Source organism: Physeter macrocephalus, chromosome 20 (genome assembly GCF_002837175.3).
Source record: "Physeter macrocephalus isolate SW-GA chromosome 20, ASM283717v5, whole genome shotgun sequence".
NCBI classification, from domain to species: domain Eukaryota; kingdom Metazoa; phylum Chordata; class Mammalia; order Artiodactyla; family Physeteridae; genus Physeter; species Physeter macrocephalus.
The window spans coordinates 53,865,396-53,884,076 of record NC_041233.1 but is presented as its reverse complement, the minus strand read 5'-3'; the positions used below and the strand labels follow the sequence as shown (position 1 = coordinate 53,884,076).

At 37.2% G+C, this 18,681-nt stretch overlaps 1 protein-coding gene across 3 annotated transcripts in view; it reads left to right on the top strand.

The window, feature by feature from the left end:
* The window catches only part of TM9SF3 (transmembrane 9 superfamily member 3), a 73,518-nt gene that overhangs the window by 12,718 nt on the left and 42,119 nt on the right, over positions 1-18,681 (top strand). For all 3 annotated transcript variants that reach the window (XM_024121306.3, XM_028481218.2, XM_028481219.2), the window contains 5 exons: positions 5,276-5,398; positions 7,771-7,931; positions 8,939-9,016; positions 14,899-15,030; positions 16,617-16,783. In XM_024121306.3, coding sequence (XP_023977074.1) covers positions 5,276-5,398; positions 7,771-7,931; positions 8,939-9,016; positions 14,899-15,030; positions 16,617-16,783 — 661 coding nt within the window. The remainder of the gene's footprint in view (positions 1-5,275; positions 5,399-7,770; positions 7,932-8,938; positions 9,017-14,898; positions 15,031-16,616; positions 16,784-18,681) is intronic.

Genomic DNA, 18,681 nt, shown 5'->3' with positions numbered 1-18,681 from the left:
TTAGAGCCTTATGTATTTCTAGTTCAGTGATTCTCAGTCTAGTCTGTTTTCATCCTCGAAATAAGCTTATGGAGGTGTATTATACCTATTTTTCAGATGAAGAAGTTGGGGCCCAGAGGCTAAGTAACCTTGTCTAAGGATTCACAGGTGGAAAGTGGCAGAGAGAGGATTTGAACCCAGGCAGCCTAGCGTTAAGAGTTTGAGCTTTTAACTACTATGCGGTATTTCCCTCCAGATATCTGGCTGGGTAGTTAAGCCTGATTGCCAAAGAGTGCGGAACTGGGCTTGGGAGGTGGCAGTTCTTTTCATTCAGCCCGAATGAAGATTTTTGCTTAAGGTGAACCCCACCCTGTTTCCAGTCCCTGGATTCTACTACTCCTGCTCTTCCTGATTCTGGAGCCTCTCTGCCGAAGTTCTCTAGGGGAAAGTGCCTCTGGTCTGTAGCGGGGAAGTTGAGGAGATTATTCATCTAGCTGTGTGATGGGTGCAGGAGGGGACCTAGGCATCCAACCCCTCCATAAACATATTTTTATACAGTTCCCCTATGTGTTCAGCCCTACATCTCTCTCTCCTCTACCTTTCGACGTCTGTGGTGCCTCCAAGTTCTGAGTGTCTCCTGTGTTCTGTGACAACAATCCTGTTGTCCCTTCTGTTATGGTTTCCTCTGCCTTATTAGTCATTCACCATCTTCCATTTCCCCAGCATTGATTGAAATCTTTTCTCACTGTCTTCTCTTTTTGTCCTTGTGTGCCTGCATCCTTTTTATTCCTTTATTGACATTTTAATGGAGTTTCAGGAGGTAAAAGACACTTGTGGTTAATCTGCCTTGTTTAATTGGAAGTCTGGGAACTTGATGCAATATTTTGTCCTATTGGTTTCAACTGAAGTGTTTTAGCTGGACCAAATAATTTCAATCTTGTATTGAATCTTGACTCTAGTTATTTTGAATTCTTGGTATTAGCAATTTTTTAAACTTTGTGCTAACTGCAAATTTGATAAGCATGCTCTTTTTATAAGTTCTTATTTAAACCATTGCTAACATTGTTCTTTTCAGATTGACATGTCTTTTTTTTGTTTTCTTTTCAGATTGACATCTGTCTTTTTTTTGTATGTGTATATATTTTTTCTGATTTTAACAGTGATATAGGATCAATGTACAAAATTTAGAAACTACAGAGAAGTGTAAAGAATATAAAAATCACCTGGATATAAATACCAGTAACAGTTTCTTCTTTCTTTCTGACCATATTTACATTCATCCACATTATTTAAAATTTTAAAATATTGGGTTCATGTTCCATATATGATTTTAAAAAATGTATTTAATGAACACTTGTATAGTGTTTATTATGTGCCAGATACCATTCTAAGCACTTGCTGGCTCATTTAATAAGTTAAGTATAAATTAGTTTTTACTCTTCTTTTTTTTCCTCAACATCTTATCAGCTTGTCCTCATATTGTTAAATTACTGTTTAAAATATATGTATATAGTATTCTATAACTTGATATTGTAATTTCTCCCCATTTCCCAATGACAAGATATTCATTGTTTTCTTCTTTCTTCCTTTTCTTCCTTGCTTTTGGTTTTTTTTTTTTTTCTGTTAGAAATAAGAATGCATTTGGCTATACTAGCACATAAGTATTTTAATGCATCTATGAATCTTTCATTAGGTTAAATTCTTAGAAGTAGAATTACTGAATCAAAGGGTATAATCATTTTTAAGGCAGTTCTTGATAGGTGTTGCCAAATAGCCATCTAGAAAAAAAATTGTACAGTTTATGCTGCCAGCCAGTTTGGTCAGTTAATCAATATTGGTTTATGTAGATGGTTGATTAATTAATGGTGAATATGCCAGTTTTTCCAGTCCTGTAAAAAGTTCATTCAGCAGTTTTTGAGAGCTTACTGTATTCCAGAGCCCTGTGGTAGACTCTGGGTATACAAAGCTGAACCAGAAGCTCTGGCGTCAGGGGTCTGTGGACCTCTGGAATTGTACACTTAATTTTGAGTGAATGTGCATTTTGGGGGGGCAAGGGAGATATCACTTCCATTGGATTCTCAAAGGGGTGTGTGGCTCAAGAAAACTTAACACTGAATATATTGGCACTTTTCGTCCTTAAAACAACTCTGGGAAGGAGATAGCGTAGATGTTATCTGTTTTACAGTTGAGGGACCTGAGGTTCACAGAGGTTAAGTGACTTGCTTTTATTCACAGAGCTAGTAAGTAGTGGAACCCAGACTAAAACCCAAGTTTCTGCCCATTTCTCTATAGTTTGTCTATAGTGACTTCATGAGAAACTTTGCTTAGTGCTGCTGAATTTGAAGTAGAGTATTTCTGATTTTCCAGTTCAGTAATGCTGTTAAAAGAGAAATTAAACAAAATAAGGCATGATATGTTCTTAGAGAACTCATGAATAATTGTCACATTCTTTTTTTCAGTGCTTTCCCTGTCTATTCAGTTGTTAGTCTGTAGTGTTGCTGAGAATTGATGACAGACTTATTGGCATGTTGTTTCCAGAATCTACCCTTGCTTTCTGTTTGAAAAATCAGTATTGACATTTACCACTTTATAACTTTGGTTTTCTTCTTTTTTCCCCCATAAAAAGTATTTGCATTGGTAAGATCTTAATTGCATCCCCTTCAGGATTCATAGGTGTGTATTTCCTGTGAGAAGGGTATGCCCTGTTGTAATTTTAAAGTAGTGATTTGTGGTAATAGATTTTCAGATTGTTTTCCAGTCATGTAGAATGCTGAGTGGTCATTTGGTATACTCAGGCACATTACATTCGTTATCTTCAAAGTGGCTCCCTCCTGAGACAAGTGCTTTTTCAGTTGAGCAACCAGGCTCTTTAATTATTTGTGATGTTTGTATTTGCTTACATGCCTGCAAGAGGAATTTCATTAAAATATGACCAACCCAGGCCCTTATTATAGCCTTCCATAATGATGTTTTCTCTTTTACCACAACATTTCTTTTCTAGGTTTTGTATCAGTGAAATATACTCTTCAAGACTTCTTTGTCAATCCTTCTGAGATACTCAGCTCAAAAATTTAATTTGTGTATATTGGCATTTTGTCCTTACACACAGACACACACACACACCATTCACACACAGATGCATGTATATGTGCATACTCTGATGTACTTAGTGACTTCCTTTGCCAAATAAATGGAAAATTATTTTCTTAAAATTTGTTAAAATATTTTATTTGTTTAGTGCTTGCTCTTTGCAGCGTACTGAAACAGGCATAGCTGGGGCCAAAAAGGTTATGATCAGTTGTAGACATAGCTCTCAAGACCTAATGGTCTTTTTGAGGAGCTAAGATACTGGTGTGAGGTTGTACGCAGTGTAGGCCTAGGTGCCATAGGAGATATGGAGAGAAAGCCATGGGACTTCAGTGAAAGGGGCAGGCTGTGTGGTGAGAGGAGTGAGAGTTGGGGAATCAGGGATTACTCTGGAGGACAGGGTAGAGGCATGGGAAAGATTTTAGGATGGACATGTGAGGTGGGGTTTACTGCACAAACAACACATCCGGAGGCCAAAGGAGCACAAGGTGTGTGGGAACTGCAGGTGGCTGAGTCTGGTTAGAGTATAGGGAGAGAGGATGGTGGAGAGTGGGGAAAGAGAGAGTTGAACTAAAGTTCAGACTGTAAGGAATCTTTTAAAAGCTTTATATATGGGTAAATGTCATATTGCATATCTCAGAACTTCACACAGGAAACTGCTGTATTGTTAATGACAGTTATCAGTGAATGTCTGATTGTGACAGCAAGGAATTTGGTGGCTTCGCAGAGGTAGCTGTGAGTCCTCCCACGCCACTGTGGCCATTCGTTGCTGCTCAACCTGGACCTTCCTTTGGTTCTTGCTCTCTCCTGTGTAGCTGTAATTTCCTGCTGCCATTTCTCCTAGCTCTGGCCGTAGGCATCCTTTGTAGTAACCTCTGTCTTCACTCTCCCTGCCTTCTCCTCTGCTCAGCCTCAGTTTTTGCCATTATGAAAACCCTAAATTTCTTGCTGCCTAAAAATGGCCTGGGTAGAAAGAACACGTGTGGGAGCCATTGTTGTTGGATACAAAGCAGTTTTCTTCTCCCACTGGGATAGAGAATTTCCCTATCCCTCTTTCATGGGACTTAAGTGTTTCCTGCCATCTTTGGTTTTGTAGTTTTAGGGTGTCCACCTTGGGCTGAGCAGTAATAAGCTATTCTTTCTGTTGAGAACTGGGGAAACGTGGTGGTGTCTGGAGTTATATGTCAGATTGTTATTTCTCATAGAAACAACATTATAGATGGCTATTAATTATAGTTTGGCTGCAATTTATATTTAAGTTGTTTTAATCAACATTTGGGAAATTTAACATTATTTCTTGGAGGAAGTTGTATTTCATGTTCTAAATAACCAATATTATAGTACAGGAGAACTTAAAAACAAACATCTGTGCTTTTTGTTGTTGTTGTTAAGATTGATTTCTCTTTTTTTTTTCCTAGTTGCTTAAGTAACATACAAAAACAGCTCAGTCCTTTTGATGAACATCTAGAGTGCTTTTCAGATTTTGCTTTGTTTTATTTAGAAACTAATGATCCTAAGCACATTTTTGAAAGGTTTATAAGTTAGAGACCATCTGAATATTATTTTCAGATAGGAGTATTTTTAAAAGCAGTCAATAGTGGAAATGACTCATCTCCAGGGAACTTTTGGGTAATTTATAAACAGTGATGCCTGCTAGATAGAGGTTTGCCTTTTAATCTTCCGAATTATGAAGAGTCACTGAGATTCCTCATAGAATCTGTGGCCTCCAGTGACTTGCACTTCCAAGGATGTTCAAATGAATATTTATCTCAGAGATCTCATAGCTAGAAATTGTTAGCTCTACTTAGGATCATATTCTTGAGTTTTTGTATAAAGTGAAAACTTTCCTATTGTTTTAAGCTTTTTCATTTCTGTTTTTAAATCAATTTATTCATTTTAAAGTTACTTTGTAAATGTTCTGTATAATTTTCTTTATATAAGAGATACTTTCTTCACTTAGTAAGATAATCTTTGAAAGTAAAGTGATTAAAATCTTTTATTGTGAAAAATCTTAAACATACACAAAAAAGGAAAGAATTGTATACTGAATCCCTATATATATATATATATATATATATATATATCACTGAGATTCAACTATTATGAGTAGAAGTTTTAACTTCAGGAAATGTTGGCTTTTTTGTGTGCTATTCTTCCTGTAACTATTTTGCAAATGAGTGTACTGATTTGCAATTTTTATTTTATGCAGATGATGTGATGCCAGCCACTTACTGTGAAATTGACTTAGATAAAGAAAAGAGAGATGCATTTGTGTATGCTATCAAAAATCACTACTGGTACCAGATGTACATAGATGACTTACCAATATGGGGTAAGTATTGTATGTTATTTTTAAAGTTTGGGGAATATTTGCATAATAAGCAAGATTTATGTAATAACTATTCAGGTGATTGTACACTGAATCAATAAATGTGTTTTCACTGTTTTCCATAGAATGATTTTAACATCAGTTTTATGGTTTCCTGTTACTTGAAGTGTTTTTGACATTGTCAAACTTTACATGAAAATCCCTGAAAATATAACTTTTATACAGTGTAACTTTTCATATTCAAGAGGTCAAAAGGTGCTTTGAACAATCGGAAATATTCCCCCTCCCTCCATTTTTCTCACATCTTATTTTGACTTATTTTATCAAATAACAATCAAAGGGACTGAATAGGATTTTAAAGTTATATTCTGACTTTCTGTCATGTGGCACTGTGGTAGTATGGTTTTTAGATATAATAGTCTCCTGAATGACTTGTTTTGCTAGTTCCTATGTTATTTTCCAAAAGTCTATTATGTTTAAAATTTTAAAAACTTCTTTATGTTTTATTTTTTATGTTTTATGTCCTTGTTCATCTGTGTTAATGGAGAAGAACAATGCAGTAGTTAATACCAACTTATTCATAATCCAAACATTGTTTGTGCTGGGCTTGATTAAATTACTTAATATGCAAAGCAAAGCCAGCTATCACAGCCAGCATGTTTGACCACATTTTTCTCTTAATGGCTTGTTGTTGTTGTTTTTGTTTTTTGGTCTTTGGACACTTGTTCTTATAAATAAATAATATATAATTAATATTCTAATTCTTAAAGTTATTAGCAGACTAGTGTATTTATGAGCAGCAAACTGAAAGACTGAACACATCAGCCCAGAGTTTAATATGGTACTAAGATGGAATTTATAAGAAAGTTAATCTCAAGATAAAATTGTATGCATCGTCATTACTGTTACATGTTAATTAGGTATAAATAGTAAGCGTTTCATGTAAATGACTGTAATTAGTATAACAGACATTTCTGTGATTGACTCTGAGGGTAGTAGGAAGATATGCTGAATATTCGCTGAAGACTTCTGAGCCTGTAGTTTTAGGAGAACCCATTAATCTGGGTTTTCTCTTATTTTGGTGAGAGCAAGTCTTTTGCATTGCTTACGGGTTTCATGTCTAGAACCTTAGGTTTTTTCCGTCATTTCTGTGGGCCTCCATAAGCAACATGGCAGCTGTGCTTTCCTGTCTTAACATAAATCTTTTTTAGCTCTGGGTTTCTGCCATGTTTAGGGCAGATACTTTTGGATGTCCTAGAATGTCTGAACCATGGGAAACCCTGTCAGAAAAAAATCTTTATCTGGCTTTTCTTGGGATAAAGGTTTCAGAGTCTTTTAAAAGTCATTTAGAGAATACTTTCCTGTTTGGTATAATTATGTCTCCACCCTCAGAGTTTTCAGAGTAGATAGGTAAATAAACTTTGGTGAAATTAATTATTAGAAGGATTTTATTATCCCTCTACAACCTCAAACAAAGTGAAACTGTATTCCTTGAACTTGTACCAATTAGAACAACTTTGGTTAATAAGCAAATAATTCTTAATAAGAAATGATCATTTTTTTCCCACTAATGCTTTTCATGAGTTGCACTGACCGTAGAGGGAAGGCCCAGGAGTAACTTTTAGAGCCTAAGGCGCTAATGAATATATAGGCTTGGGTAGAGAACATTGGATAAATAGCTGACAGTATGAGGGCACAAGAGATAGATCCTCAGGTACTACCTACTCCCTTGTTTGGGTCTTCTTCAGTATCCCAAATTGTGATCAAAATGATCATTTTAACTTTTGCCTCATTACCATTTATTTTCAACTCTCCTTTCATTTTGTTGACTTCCCAGGGATAAGTCCAGTGCTTGAGGTATAAAGGGGAGGCGTTTTAAGTTTTGGTACCCACTCTACACATATGTGCTGCTTATTAGGAATGGGTTGATCATAGGTTGTTAGAGAAAGTACTGGACTAGACCTCTGGAGACCTTGGTTTTAATTTTAGTTTGACCACGAAACTGAGAACCTTGCCAGATAGTGATATAGTGCTCCCTGAAATTTTGAGATATTAAAGAATATAAACTACACAGTCATGATTATTACAATGAAGGTGATACTAATGACAGAGCATGAACTTTGAGGATCAAATTAGTGATAGGTTATGCTGAGCTGTGCATCACTTTTTTTACCATGGTGTGAAAATAGTTTTGTGTTTGCCAAGTAGTTAACAAAGAGAAGTCCCGCCTGTACCTTTTCATTGTTCTAACCATGAGGAATAATGGTAGTATTGCTTTTTTATAAAAATGTTTTTTAATGAACTTTTAGCTTCTAATGTATTTTAAATACAAAGTGATATTACATACCTTATATGAAGTGTTATTTCTTTTGAAGGTATTGTTGGTGAAGCAGATGAAAATGGGGAAGATTACTATCTTTGGACCTATAAAAAACTTGAAATAGGTTTTAATGGAAATCGAATTGTTGATGTTAATCTAACTAGTGAAGGAAAAGTGAAACTGGTTCCCAATACTAAAATCCAGATGTCATATTCGGTAAGTATTAAAGTAATTGTATACAGGAAGCAGTGTTTGTCACTTAATATCAACAATTAAGTATGTTTTACAACTTTAGTAATTGAAATTGTAGCTTGAAATGGGATGCAGCAGAATATTACTAATGTATGTAAGTAAGCCTCCTAAAAGCAGGGAGGTTTATTTCAGGTCTGTAGTATTAGATACCTGTTATGCATTGGCAGGACCTACCATTTGCTTCAGCAAACTTTACCATTATAACTGGGCAGTTAGCTAACCCAGCCATGTGTTTTCATGGTTACTTTTTAGATTACATTACTCCTTGTTTCTCTTTCCTTTTTACTGTTGCAGATTAAGAGATGATGCCATGTTGAAAATTTCTGGATGAGTATAGTTTACCATATTTTGCTTTATCAGTTGGAATAAGATACTCCTGCAGAGTAAGAGCTTGTCAGAGCCCCTTGGAACTGTCAAGTTAATTCTGTTCTGTTAGGATTAAAAGTAGTGGAAAGAAGAGAAATCCGACGTAGGTAGCCTCTCTCTTTGGTAGTTTTTTTCCAGGTAATTGGAATGAATCCATTGCTAGTAGACAGTTTTGAAAGTTTTTCAAGCTTTGTGCATATGTACCTAGTGCAAATAAAATTTGCATAACCGTACTTATAAAGAAACATCATTGTAATAAAACTAATGCAATCTAAGGACAAAGATGTACAGATTCTTATTTTATTTGGTCTGTTTAATTGAGTTGTTATCACATTTATAGGGTCAGAGAATGTAAGTCAGCAACAGTTAATAGTCCTTGAAAACTGAAATGATCCCTCTAAGTCATAAGTTTTGTTAATACACAGGGAGGAAAGTTGGCTAGTTTTTTTATCATGTATTTCAATTTCTCAAATTGGTAGTAACTTTCTACTATTTCTGTAGTATCTTATTCTAAGTGTGTAAATCTTTTCAAATTTTGCTCAGAGTTTTGTTATCAGATTATCGTTTACTGGCCTTGATTTTCAAATGAAGAAAATTTTTTTCAGGTAAAGTGGAAAAAGTCAGATGTAAAATTTGAAGATCGATTTGACAAATACCTTGATCCATCCTTTTTTCAACACAGGGTAGGTAAATTGTGTATTTTAAGACATTCAGTATGTGCTTCAATCAGTTAAACAATGAGTATCTGCCACGTATAAGGCACTGTGCTAGGGCTTGGATCTCAAAGATTTAACGAATGCTGATTTCAGATGTGAGCTCAGAGTCATAAGAGTGATAGAGAGTTTTAGAGGAGCAGTCAAAAGCTCCCTTCATCATGCCTGGTTTAAACCAATGAAGAGATACACAAGGAAGAATGCAGCATATGGGAAGCCAAGATACCACTTTTATTGCTAATGAGGCTAATACTGGAGAATGTGGCTGTAACTGTGGTCAAGTGGGCTTCTTTTTTTTTTTTTTTTTTTTTTTCCAGGGGTAGCAGGTATTCTTTGTTACCCACAGTATCATTCTTATATTTATTACCAACAGAACACAAATTTGTTTGTGGTGGCATTGAAGCCCTGAGGTCTGATTGTGGACCAATGAGATGAAAGCCAATGTTCCTGGTAGGGTTCCTCAGACAGCCTCTAAAAAGGCAGGCAGAATCAGGCTCTTTGATTTTCCACTTCTTTTCTTCTGTCTGGAACCCAGGCATGGTCTTCTTGTGACCATGAGGAGTCATACACATGCTAAGGATTGCGAGGCTGGGAAGTCCAAGATCAAGTTGCTGGCAGATTCAGGGTCTGGTGAGGACCTGCTTCCTAGCTTGTAGACAACCACCTTCTAGCTGGGTGCTCACATGGCCTTTCCTTAGTGTGTGCTAGTAAGGAGAGGGGAGATGGGGAGAAGAGAAGGAGAGGGATGGGGGAGAGAGAGAAGTGGGCTTCTTAATATTGAAACTCAGAATTGGAGAAACTTAACACACTCAGACAGTGATGGACTGTTTCAAGTTTTCCTACCTGGGTGCCTGTGTGTGTAAAAATTACAGTGTGGAGAAACAGAGCAGAATGTATGCCTCCTCCAGGAAGGAATGAATACAGGAGTGGAGTGATACCAGGAGTTTTTGCCAGGGGAAATCCTTCCACATACAAAGAAACACCAAGAATGGAAAGATGCCTCCCACCCCCCCAACCTGCAGGTATACACTGGATCTCAGATCCTTAGTCTAGTGGCATTGCTGCTGGTTTTGTACAGATAGCTTTGGTTATTTTTAGCCAAAAACAGATTTTATTTTGGTGGTTCACTCCTTCAAGGATGGACATGAAAAAACTAGAAGGTGTAAGGGGATATATCCATTCTTCTGACTTTCTTCCTGACTTGCCTCTTCTATCTTTTGGACTGAAATCCTGAAGTTTATTAGTCACCAATTTTTGAGATGGCTTATAAGGTTTTTTTGTCTCAGAGTTATATCATTACGGCCAGTTTGCACCCTTAGACTCCACCAGAACCTGTTACTACTGCTAATCTTCCACGGGGTCCTAGGAGAAAAAAATGAAGCTGTTTGGGGTTTAGCCCCTACTGAAAGATTTAGTGTGCTACTCCTGGAGCTGCGATTCCCTCCCCCACCCTCCCAGGGCTTTTCCTCAGATTCAGCGCTCAGGCAGTCCTGAACATGGTAGTCCATTTAAAGGTATAGGCACAAATAACTTCAACTTTAAGTAGCATTTGAGAATATGAGGGCTTCCAACTGACATTCCCTACCAGAACACCTAGGTCTACTTGCTTCTAGTCTCATGGCGTAGTGACAGCTTGATGGAAAGGCTGCCTTTTGGCATTTTCACTAGTAGAACTGTATACCATATATATTTTTTAAACAAATATTAATCGAGCACTTGCTGTGTGTCAAGCACTTTACTCAGTAAGTGGAATACATTAGAGAATGAATGTCAAAGATCCGTGCCCTCTTGGAGCTTACATACTAGTAGGGGAGACATGCAGTAAACGTAATAACTAAAATGTATAGTATGTTGAAAAATGCGTACATGGAAAAATAAAAAAGAGCAGTTGGGTAAGAGTGCCGTGGGTAGAGCAAGTTGTTTTGAGTACGGAGGACAGGGTAAGCCTCTGAGATGGACTTTTGAGCAAAAACTTGAAGGAGTTGAAGGAAAAAAGGAATGTGGCCATCTGGAGAAAGAGTATTCCAGGCAGAAGCAACACCATGGAAAGGCCTGTTAGGTGGGAGCATGCTTGGTGTGCTTGAGGAATAGCAAGCAGGCCTGCATGGCTGGACCAGAGCAAGGGCACGAGAAGTAGGAGATGCAGTCAGAGAGGCAGCAGGAGCCAGATCAGCCATGGCTGCTTTAAGGACTCTGAATGCAAAGGGGGCAGAATAGTGTTTTCAGCAGGGTATTGGCAGATCTGACTTCTATTTCAAAAGGGTCTTTCAGGTTGTGATGTTGAAAATGGGTTGTGTGGGAAATGGGCAGTAGCAGGGTTACCACCGGAGAGGCTGTCGCATTAATGCAGATAAGTAAACGTGGCTCGGACCAAGGCATAGCAGTGGAGGTGGCGAGAAGATGCCAGATTGTGAACGTATTTTGAAGGTAGAGCCAGCAAGATTTCCTGATGGATAGAAAGATAAAGAAGGTTTGAGAAAGACTCCACAGTTTTGGGCCTGAGCATCTATCAGAGTGGAGCTGCTGTCAGTGGGGTGGAAAAGCTGTATTTGGAGAGTTGGAGGGGAAGATCAGAGTACAGTTTGGGACATGGTGGTTTTGAAGTGTCTGTAAGATATCCAGACAGAGATAATGACCAGCTAGTTGGATATATCAATCTGGAGTTCAAAAGAGAGGCCTACAAATTTTGTAGCCATTGGCATATAAATAGTATTTAAAGCTGCGAGACTGAATGCAATACCAAGGAAGAGTATGTACAAATAGAAGAGGACTAAGGACTGAGCCCTGGGAGCAGTAGTATAAGTTCAGGGAGAAAAGGAGAAACCAGCTAAGGGCCCTGAGGAGATATTGGTACGGTATGGGGCGAAAAAAAGATTGTATGGTATTTTGGAAGCCAAGAGAGGAAAGTCTGTCACAGAGGATAGAAAGATTAGTTCTGAATTGTTGCTGATGGGTCAGGTAAGATGAGTACTGAAAGTACTTGTTAATTCATCTGGGGTCATGAGTGAACTTGACAAAGAGCAGGTTTGGTGTAGTGGTGGGGCAGAATCTCAACAGAGCTGGTCTAAGAGAGAATGGGAGGAGAGGAATTGGAGGCAGCAAGTTTGCTACTAAAGGGAGTGCAGAAATGGTGTAGTAGCCGGTAGGAAAGATGGAATCAGGAGGGGGGTGGGGGTTTGTTTTTTGGGGTTTTTTTTTTTGAAATGTAAGAAAAACATGTTTGTTATGTTGATGGGGTTCAGTAGAGAGTACAAAACTGATGATTCAGGAGATGGGGGAGAATTACTGAAGCATTTTCCTTGAGTAGGCAGGAGTGGATGGGATCTACTGTGTAAGAGTTGGGATTGTTTCTAATACAGTGACTACAAACACAGACTTAGGAGCTGCAGCTGGATACAGACTCTGTCTCTGCCATTTACTGTAACTGTGGTCAGATGAGTCAGTTGTTTAGCTTCTTTTCAGTAGTGGAGCAGGGGTTACATTGCCTTGCAGAGTTGTTGTGAAATTCCATTTGACAGTGTATATAAAGCACCTGGTTCAGTGTTTCCAGAGCAGGTGCTCAGGAAGAGGCAGCCCTGGTGGTATAGTTAGTTAATCTCCAGTGTTCTAACATTTATGACAAACCTGGAGTGCTGCTTTCGGATTAGCAACACTAGGGGTGCTGGAGTCAGCAGTTCGTAGGGTTAGTAACCCCTGTGTGACATCTCATTTCTTTATTGTTTTAAATAAATATTTCCCTTGGTTAATAATTTCAGAATCATAGAACATTTTATAATTTGGGGGATAAAGGAATATTATAAAATGTCAGGTTATTAGTAGTACATTATAATCAGTATTAGTTTAATGTTTGTATCTTAGGTTAGAAGATAGAGAGCTTTGCTAGAAATTTTTGCATTTTGGGGTGTATCTTTCTTATTACTAAGTAGTAACTATATAAACCTTTTTCTCTTCAAAAATTTGATAAATTGACTGAAAAGAGATATGAGTTTTATATATATATGTAAATTTTTTTCTCTCTTGTCCTTTTCTGGGTTATTAATTTCCCAGAGTAGAAACAAAATCAAACCTTTGGAAAAGCCTTTTATTATAGACTGCATTTATAAATCTTAAGTGATACTTTTGTGATAAACTTAAATTTGTACAACCCTTTTTGGTAAATATTTCAAAATATAATGCATTCATTATTTCCTTTATAATTTCAATAGGTACTTAATAAACAAATTGTTGAATGAAGGAAGAAATGACCTTATGAAGAGGCAGAGGCAGTTGACTGCCCCTTGCTTTTCAGGGGAAGCCATAGTTTATCAGTTGCCTGAAGCCTCTGGGTGGATAACAGCCAGTACTGCTTTTCACTCTAGTGCACATGCTCAGCATGTTAGCCCAAGTTAAAATCTAATTAAAATCCTAATTGTACAGAACAGTACCTCCTTCATGTTAAATATTCTATGTATCTGTAGAAGTTTAGAGCAGGAGAATATCTGTGAATAATTAAAATATGTGTATGAGAGGTTTTATGGAGGAGAGGGGTTTTGAGTTGGGTTTTAAATTGTAGACAGAATTTACAAAGGTAGATAGAAGTGGATCCCTTGTGAGAAGAAATTCTGAGAAGGATACAGAGGTGGAAGTGATAAGCTGTACTTTTGGGTCATTGAGGAACGGTAGGCCTGATTGGAATATAAGATACAGTGGAAAGAAAGGTTGGCTAGGTAAGCTGAGGTGGCCATCTTACAAGGGGTACAGAATATTAGGGAAAATAGTTTAGGTTGTTATGTGAGAAAATAGGGAATGTCACTGTAAGTTTTAGAATAGAGAAGTGGTATATGAACATGATGTTTCAGAAAGATTTGCTGGATAAGCTTTTGTAGGATAGATTGAAAGGAAGGAGAAAGACCAAACATAAAGGTCATCAACTAGGAGGCCATTAGAGCTATCAGGTATGAGGTGATGGCATGGAAATAGAGAGGAAGGGAAAAATAAATGAAATTGAGAGAGAAGAGAAATTTTGGGACTATCCATAAGGAAATTTTGGGAATTAAAATATAAAGGAATTGCTGGACAGTGCCACAGACAGTTGACGTGAGATGTGCTGAGTCTGGACACAATTTTGTGACAAATGTGTGGGTAAAATCAACGTCAAGAGCCTTGGGGGCATTGAGAAACTATGGGGTACCTCAGAGTTCTCTGTACCATGGATAGCTGCTTTGGAGAGGAGTGCATGATGGTGGCGGCAGGGTAGAGAGGATGAACTGGAAGCAAGTGAAGCAGGTCATTCAGGAAGGTGGCCTAATTTCATGGGGGCAGCTATGATGGTTTAGTCTTATAATTTTAAAGAGGTTTTCAGGTTGTTGCTTAGTTAGAGGGAAGGGAACTAATATTTATTGAGTATTTACTGCTCTGCACCAGACACGGCGCCGTACAGTTTATATATGTATTAAACCGTACAAATCACTTACGATATAGTATTATTTCCTTCATTTTTGTTGTAAGAAAACTGGGGTCAGGGCCTGTGTTAAAATTCAGACCTGTTTGACTCCAAAACCCATGGTCTTTCTCTCTAATGCTGAATAGCATATTCTATGTGGCCAAATTGTATTTTATTTGTACAATAAATTTGATTGTGATAATCCGTGTAAACAGTATCATACTTTTAATGCATCTAAAGCTTACTGGAAAGAAAGCCAATCCCTTTGATTACTCTTTCCCAGTATATCTTAGTTTTGGATTTTCATGTAAAAGTTTTTAGAAGACTTTTGTGGGGTTTTTTTGCATTAACATCCCATTGTCCTCATGAAACCTATGAATTTTGTAACTGGTATTTCAAGTAAGTAATGTTTTATTTTCTGTTATTTTAGATTCACTGGTTTTCAATTTTCAACTCCTTCATGATGGTTATCTTCTTGGTGGGCTTAGTTTCAATGATTTTAATGAGAACTTTAAGAAAAGATTATGCCCGGTACAGTAAAGAAGAAGAAATGGACGACATGGTAAGCATACATTTTACATTGTATTTATAAAATAATTTAACTCAGTGTTATTGAATGTTGGAAGCAAGTCCATAATCCTGAGGTCAGATGAGCTTTAGAATTCAGAATTTTCAGGTTTTAGAAAGGTATAAAGCTCCCTGAGGGGTCTCTAATCAAATATTTTAATGTTTTTACATGCCCTGATTACATGTCCTATAATCAAATGTATTAATGTGTTTTCAGCAAAACATATGAATGTTCACCCTAAGTGGGATAAATAAACAGTATAAATAACCTCTTGTTAGTTCGCTCCAAGATTTGCCACCAAATAAGGATATGTCAAACTTGTGAGGCAGACTTTTCACTTTTCAGAGCTTTTGATTTCAGAATTGCAGCTAGGAGGTTGTAGACTTGTATTGGTATCTTCCTAATGCTGTTAAATATTGCATAAAATTAAGGGAGTAGATGGAGGGATTGATTTACATTTAGTTTAGTAGGTTAAAAGGGGAGGGTTGTTTCTAAATTATTTTTACTAAATTGTAGAACAGTGTCGTAAATGAGCAAAAGTGTTTTTTTTTGTTTGTTTTTAATTTTTTTGGCTGCACTGTGTGGCTTGCAGGATCTTAGTTCTTGGCCAGGGATTGAACCCGTGCCCTCAGCAGTGAAAGCTTGGAGTCCTAACCACTGGACTGCCAGGGAATGTTAATGGTTATTCTTTTTTTTTTTTTTCTAATTGAAGTGTAATTTACAATGTTGTGTTGGTTTCAGGTGTACAGCAGAGTGATTCAGTTGTTAATGGCTAGTCTGCGTAGATATGCTCCATCATTAAATAAGTTTGGAAAACAGTTAAACAAATTAAAATTTTAATATGCTCATGTGTATTGTGAAGTATCAGAGGGTAGATGAAGTATTTGGTGCCTCTCAAACATAGCTGACCAGGACCCCCCACACCCCCAAGGCCAAAAAAACCACAAAGATTATCTTGAGGGACTGATACTTCTTAAGAAACACTGTTTTGAATACTTGCTTACTTGGGTTGAAAAGGCAAAATTGAATCCTTTTAAAAAAATGCTATAGACAGTTAAATGATATTTAACTATTTGATATATTCCCTGTGTATTTTCTTAGGCTCCAGGCTATAAGGGAGATTTCTGCATTGCTAGGGCATCTAGTACTGGTTTTAATCTTCTTCAGTTTTGCTCTCCACCTGGCCCCCGCTCATATATGAGCCTTAGTCATGACGTAAAGATCAAGAGTAGTGTCTGAAAGTAACATTCAGAGAGCCATTGGGCTTTTCTCCCAATTTGACCATTTCTTTTTGCGTCTAGACCTTTTCTTTTTCCATTCTTTGAGATTCTCTGAGTACAACCAGGATCCACCTTCCTGAGCCTCAGTAATATTGCAACACTTTAACATTATAAGGTATTAAGGCAGAAATTATTTTAAATTAGAACAAATGTCTTTTCTTGATATTTTGAAACCCTTTTAATACCTTTAAGTTTGTAGTGAGGGAACTTAGGACTGTAATTGTAAATTTTTACCTATTTTATGTATTTTAATTTCATTCTGAATTATTTTCTTTTCTCTCAACATATATATGTATATAGGATAGAGACCTAGGAGACGAGTATGGATGGAAGCAGGTGCATGGAGATGTATTTAGACCATCAAGTCACCCGCTGATATTTTCCTCTCTCATTGGTTCTGGATGTCAGATATTTGCTGTGTCTCTCATTGTTATTATTGTTGCAATGATAGAAGATTTGTATACAGAGTAAGTCATGTGCTTAACTTTATTACTTTTTTGTTGTTCTTGAATAGTTTTAATAATTGGAACCTTTAAGTCAGTCATAATTAAATATTTGCGGATTTCAATTATCTTAGAATTTAAATAGCCTAAATATCATTATTGTAAACAAATTAAATAATGAGCAGTAATCTTTAGCTGTAAGTATATTTTTCTGTTATATCCTAAAATTATTAGCCTTACTGAACATTTTGGTTGGTTATATTCCATTAGAGGTATGAGCAGAATTAGTTACAAATCAGAGTTGTTTGACAAAGTGAATAGGCACTTTTTTGAAATCTGAAGATCCAATTAGATCTTCGTAAGAAACGCACAAGGATTACACATTTCCTGAGTTAGTACTTCACATCTGCCTCCAAAACTTGGAGACTCTACAGACAGAAGAAAGCATTGTAAATAACAGTAAAAAGAGTGGTGGAAAAGGCACATGAGATTAGAAGAATGATTGGATGACTTCTTATCCTATCTTTACATGGTTTTCTGGTACATTTTTTCTTTGAAAACAGAACCAGTTGCAAGAAATTCTTTTTTTTTTGATAAATTTATTTATTTTTGGATGTGTTGGGTCTTTGTTGCTGCACGCGGCTTTCTCTAGTTGCGGCAAGCGGGGGCTACCCTTCGTTGCGGTGTGCGGGCTTCTCACTGTGGTGGCTTCTCTTGTTGTAGAGCATGGACTCTAGGCGCGTGGGCTTCAGTCGTGTGGCACACGGGCTCAGTAGTTGTGGCTTGCAGGCTCTAGAGTACAGGCTCAGTAGTTGTGGCGCATGGGCTTAATTGCTTCGCAGCATGTGGGATCTTCCCGGACCAGGGCTCAAACCTGTGTCCGCTGCATTGGCAGGCAGATTCTTAACCACTGCGCCACCAGAGAAGTCCTGCAAGAAATTCTTGATGTGAGGCCTTTGGATCATAAAAAAAGTTGTACATTCACCAAGATCTCAAGTCCCTATTTAGTAGCCCTATAACCTTGTGCTCCGAGAACCATGACCTCAGCAAAGCAAATACGCTCTGAGCCTGGGGTATAGATGCCACCCCATTAAGTCCTCAGTCAGAATGACACTTGTCCCCAGTTACATCTTGTATCTCTGTTTCAGTTCATGATGCCTTCTTGCTTAAATGTGCTTGGCATTTGGTGGGCAAGTAGTAAATTGTTTTGCTGAAAGCATGGCTCTTTAGTTGTATATTAAATATTTAACTATACTAAATTGCTGTTTCTTCCACTGGACAGTAAGCTCCTTGAGAGCAAGGACTGGGTCTTATCTCTGCATTCTGAGAGTACCTCAAGAACTTTGTATATGCAGGGTACTCAATCAGTGCTTGTTGAACTGCAGTGAATGTGTATTAATCAACAAAGTTATTTTTCTCTAGTTTCTGTCATATTTCTTTAATATAACCTTTGTAATTTATTTACTGCATAAACCTTAAAATAATTGGCCAAAACGTAAACTTCAGTGTTCTGGTAGGTAGTTCTTATTTTAGGATATAATATATTTCAAATGAAATCCCAAATTCAAGAAAAGCATTTCAAATCTTTCAAGAAGTCATGCTTTACATTAAATACTGGATTAAATGCATCACTACGGAATGGACACTGACTGTATAGTCACAGTCTTTTTTTTTCTTGAATTTTTGAATTTTATTTATTTTTTATACAGCATGTTCTTATTAGTTACCCATTTTATACATATTAGTGTATATATGTTAATCCCAGTCTCCCAATTCATCCCATCACCATCACCACCCCCCGCCACTTTCCCCCCTTGGTGTCCAGACGTTTGTTCTCTACATCTGTGTCTCTGTTTCTGCCCTGCAAACTGGTTCATCTGTACCATTTTTCTAGGTTCCACATATATGTGTTAATATATGAT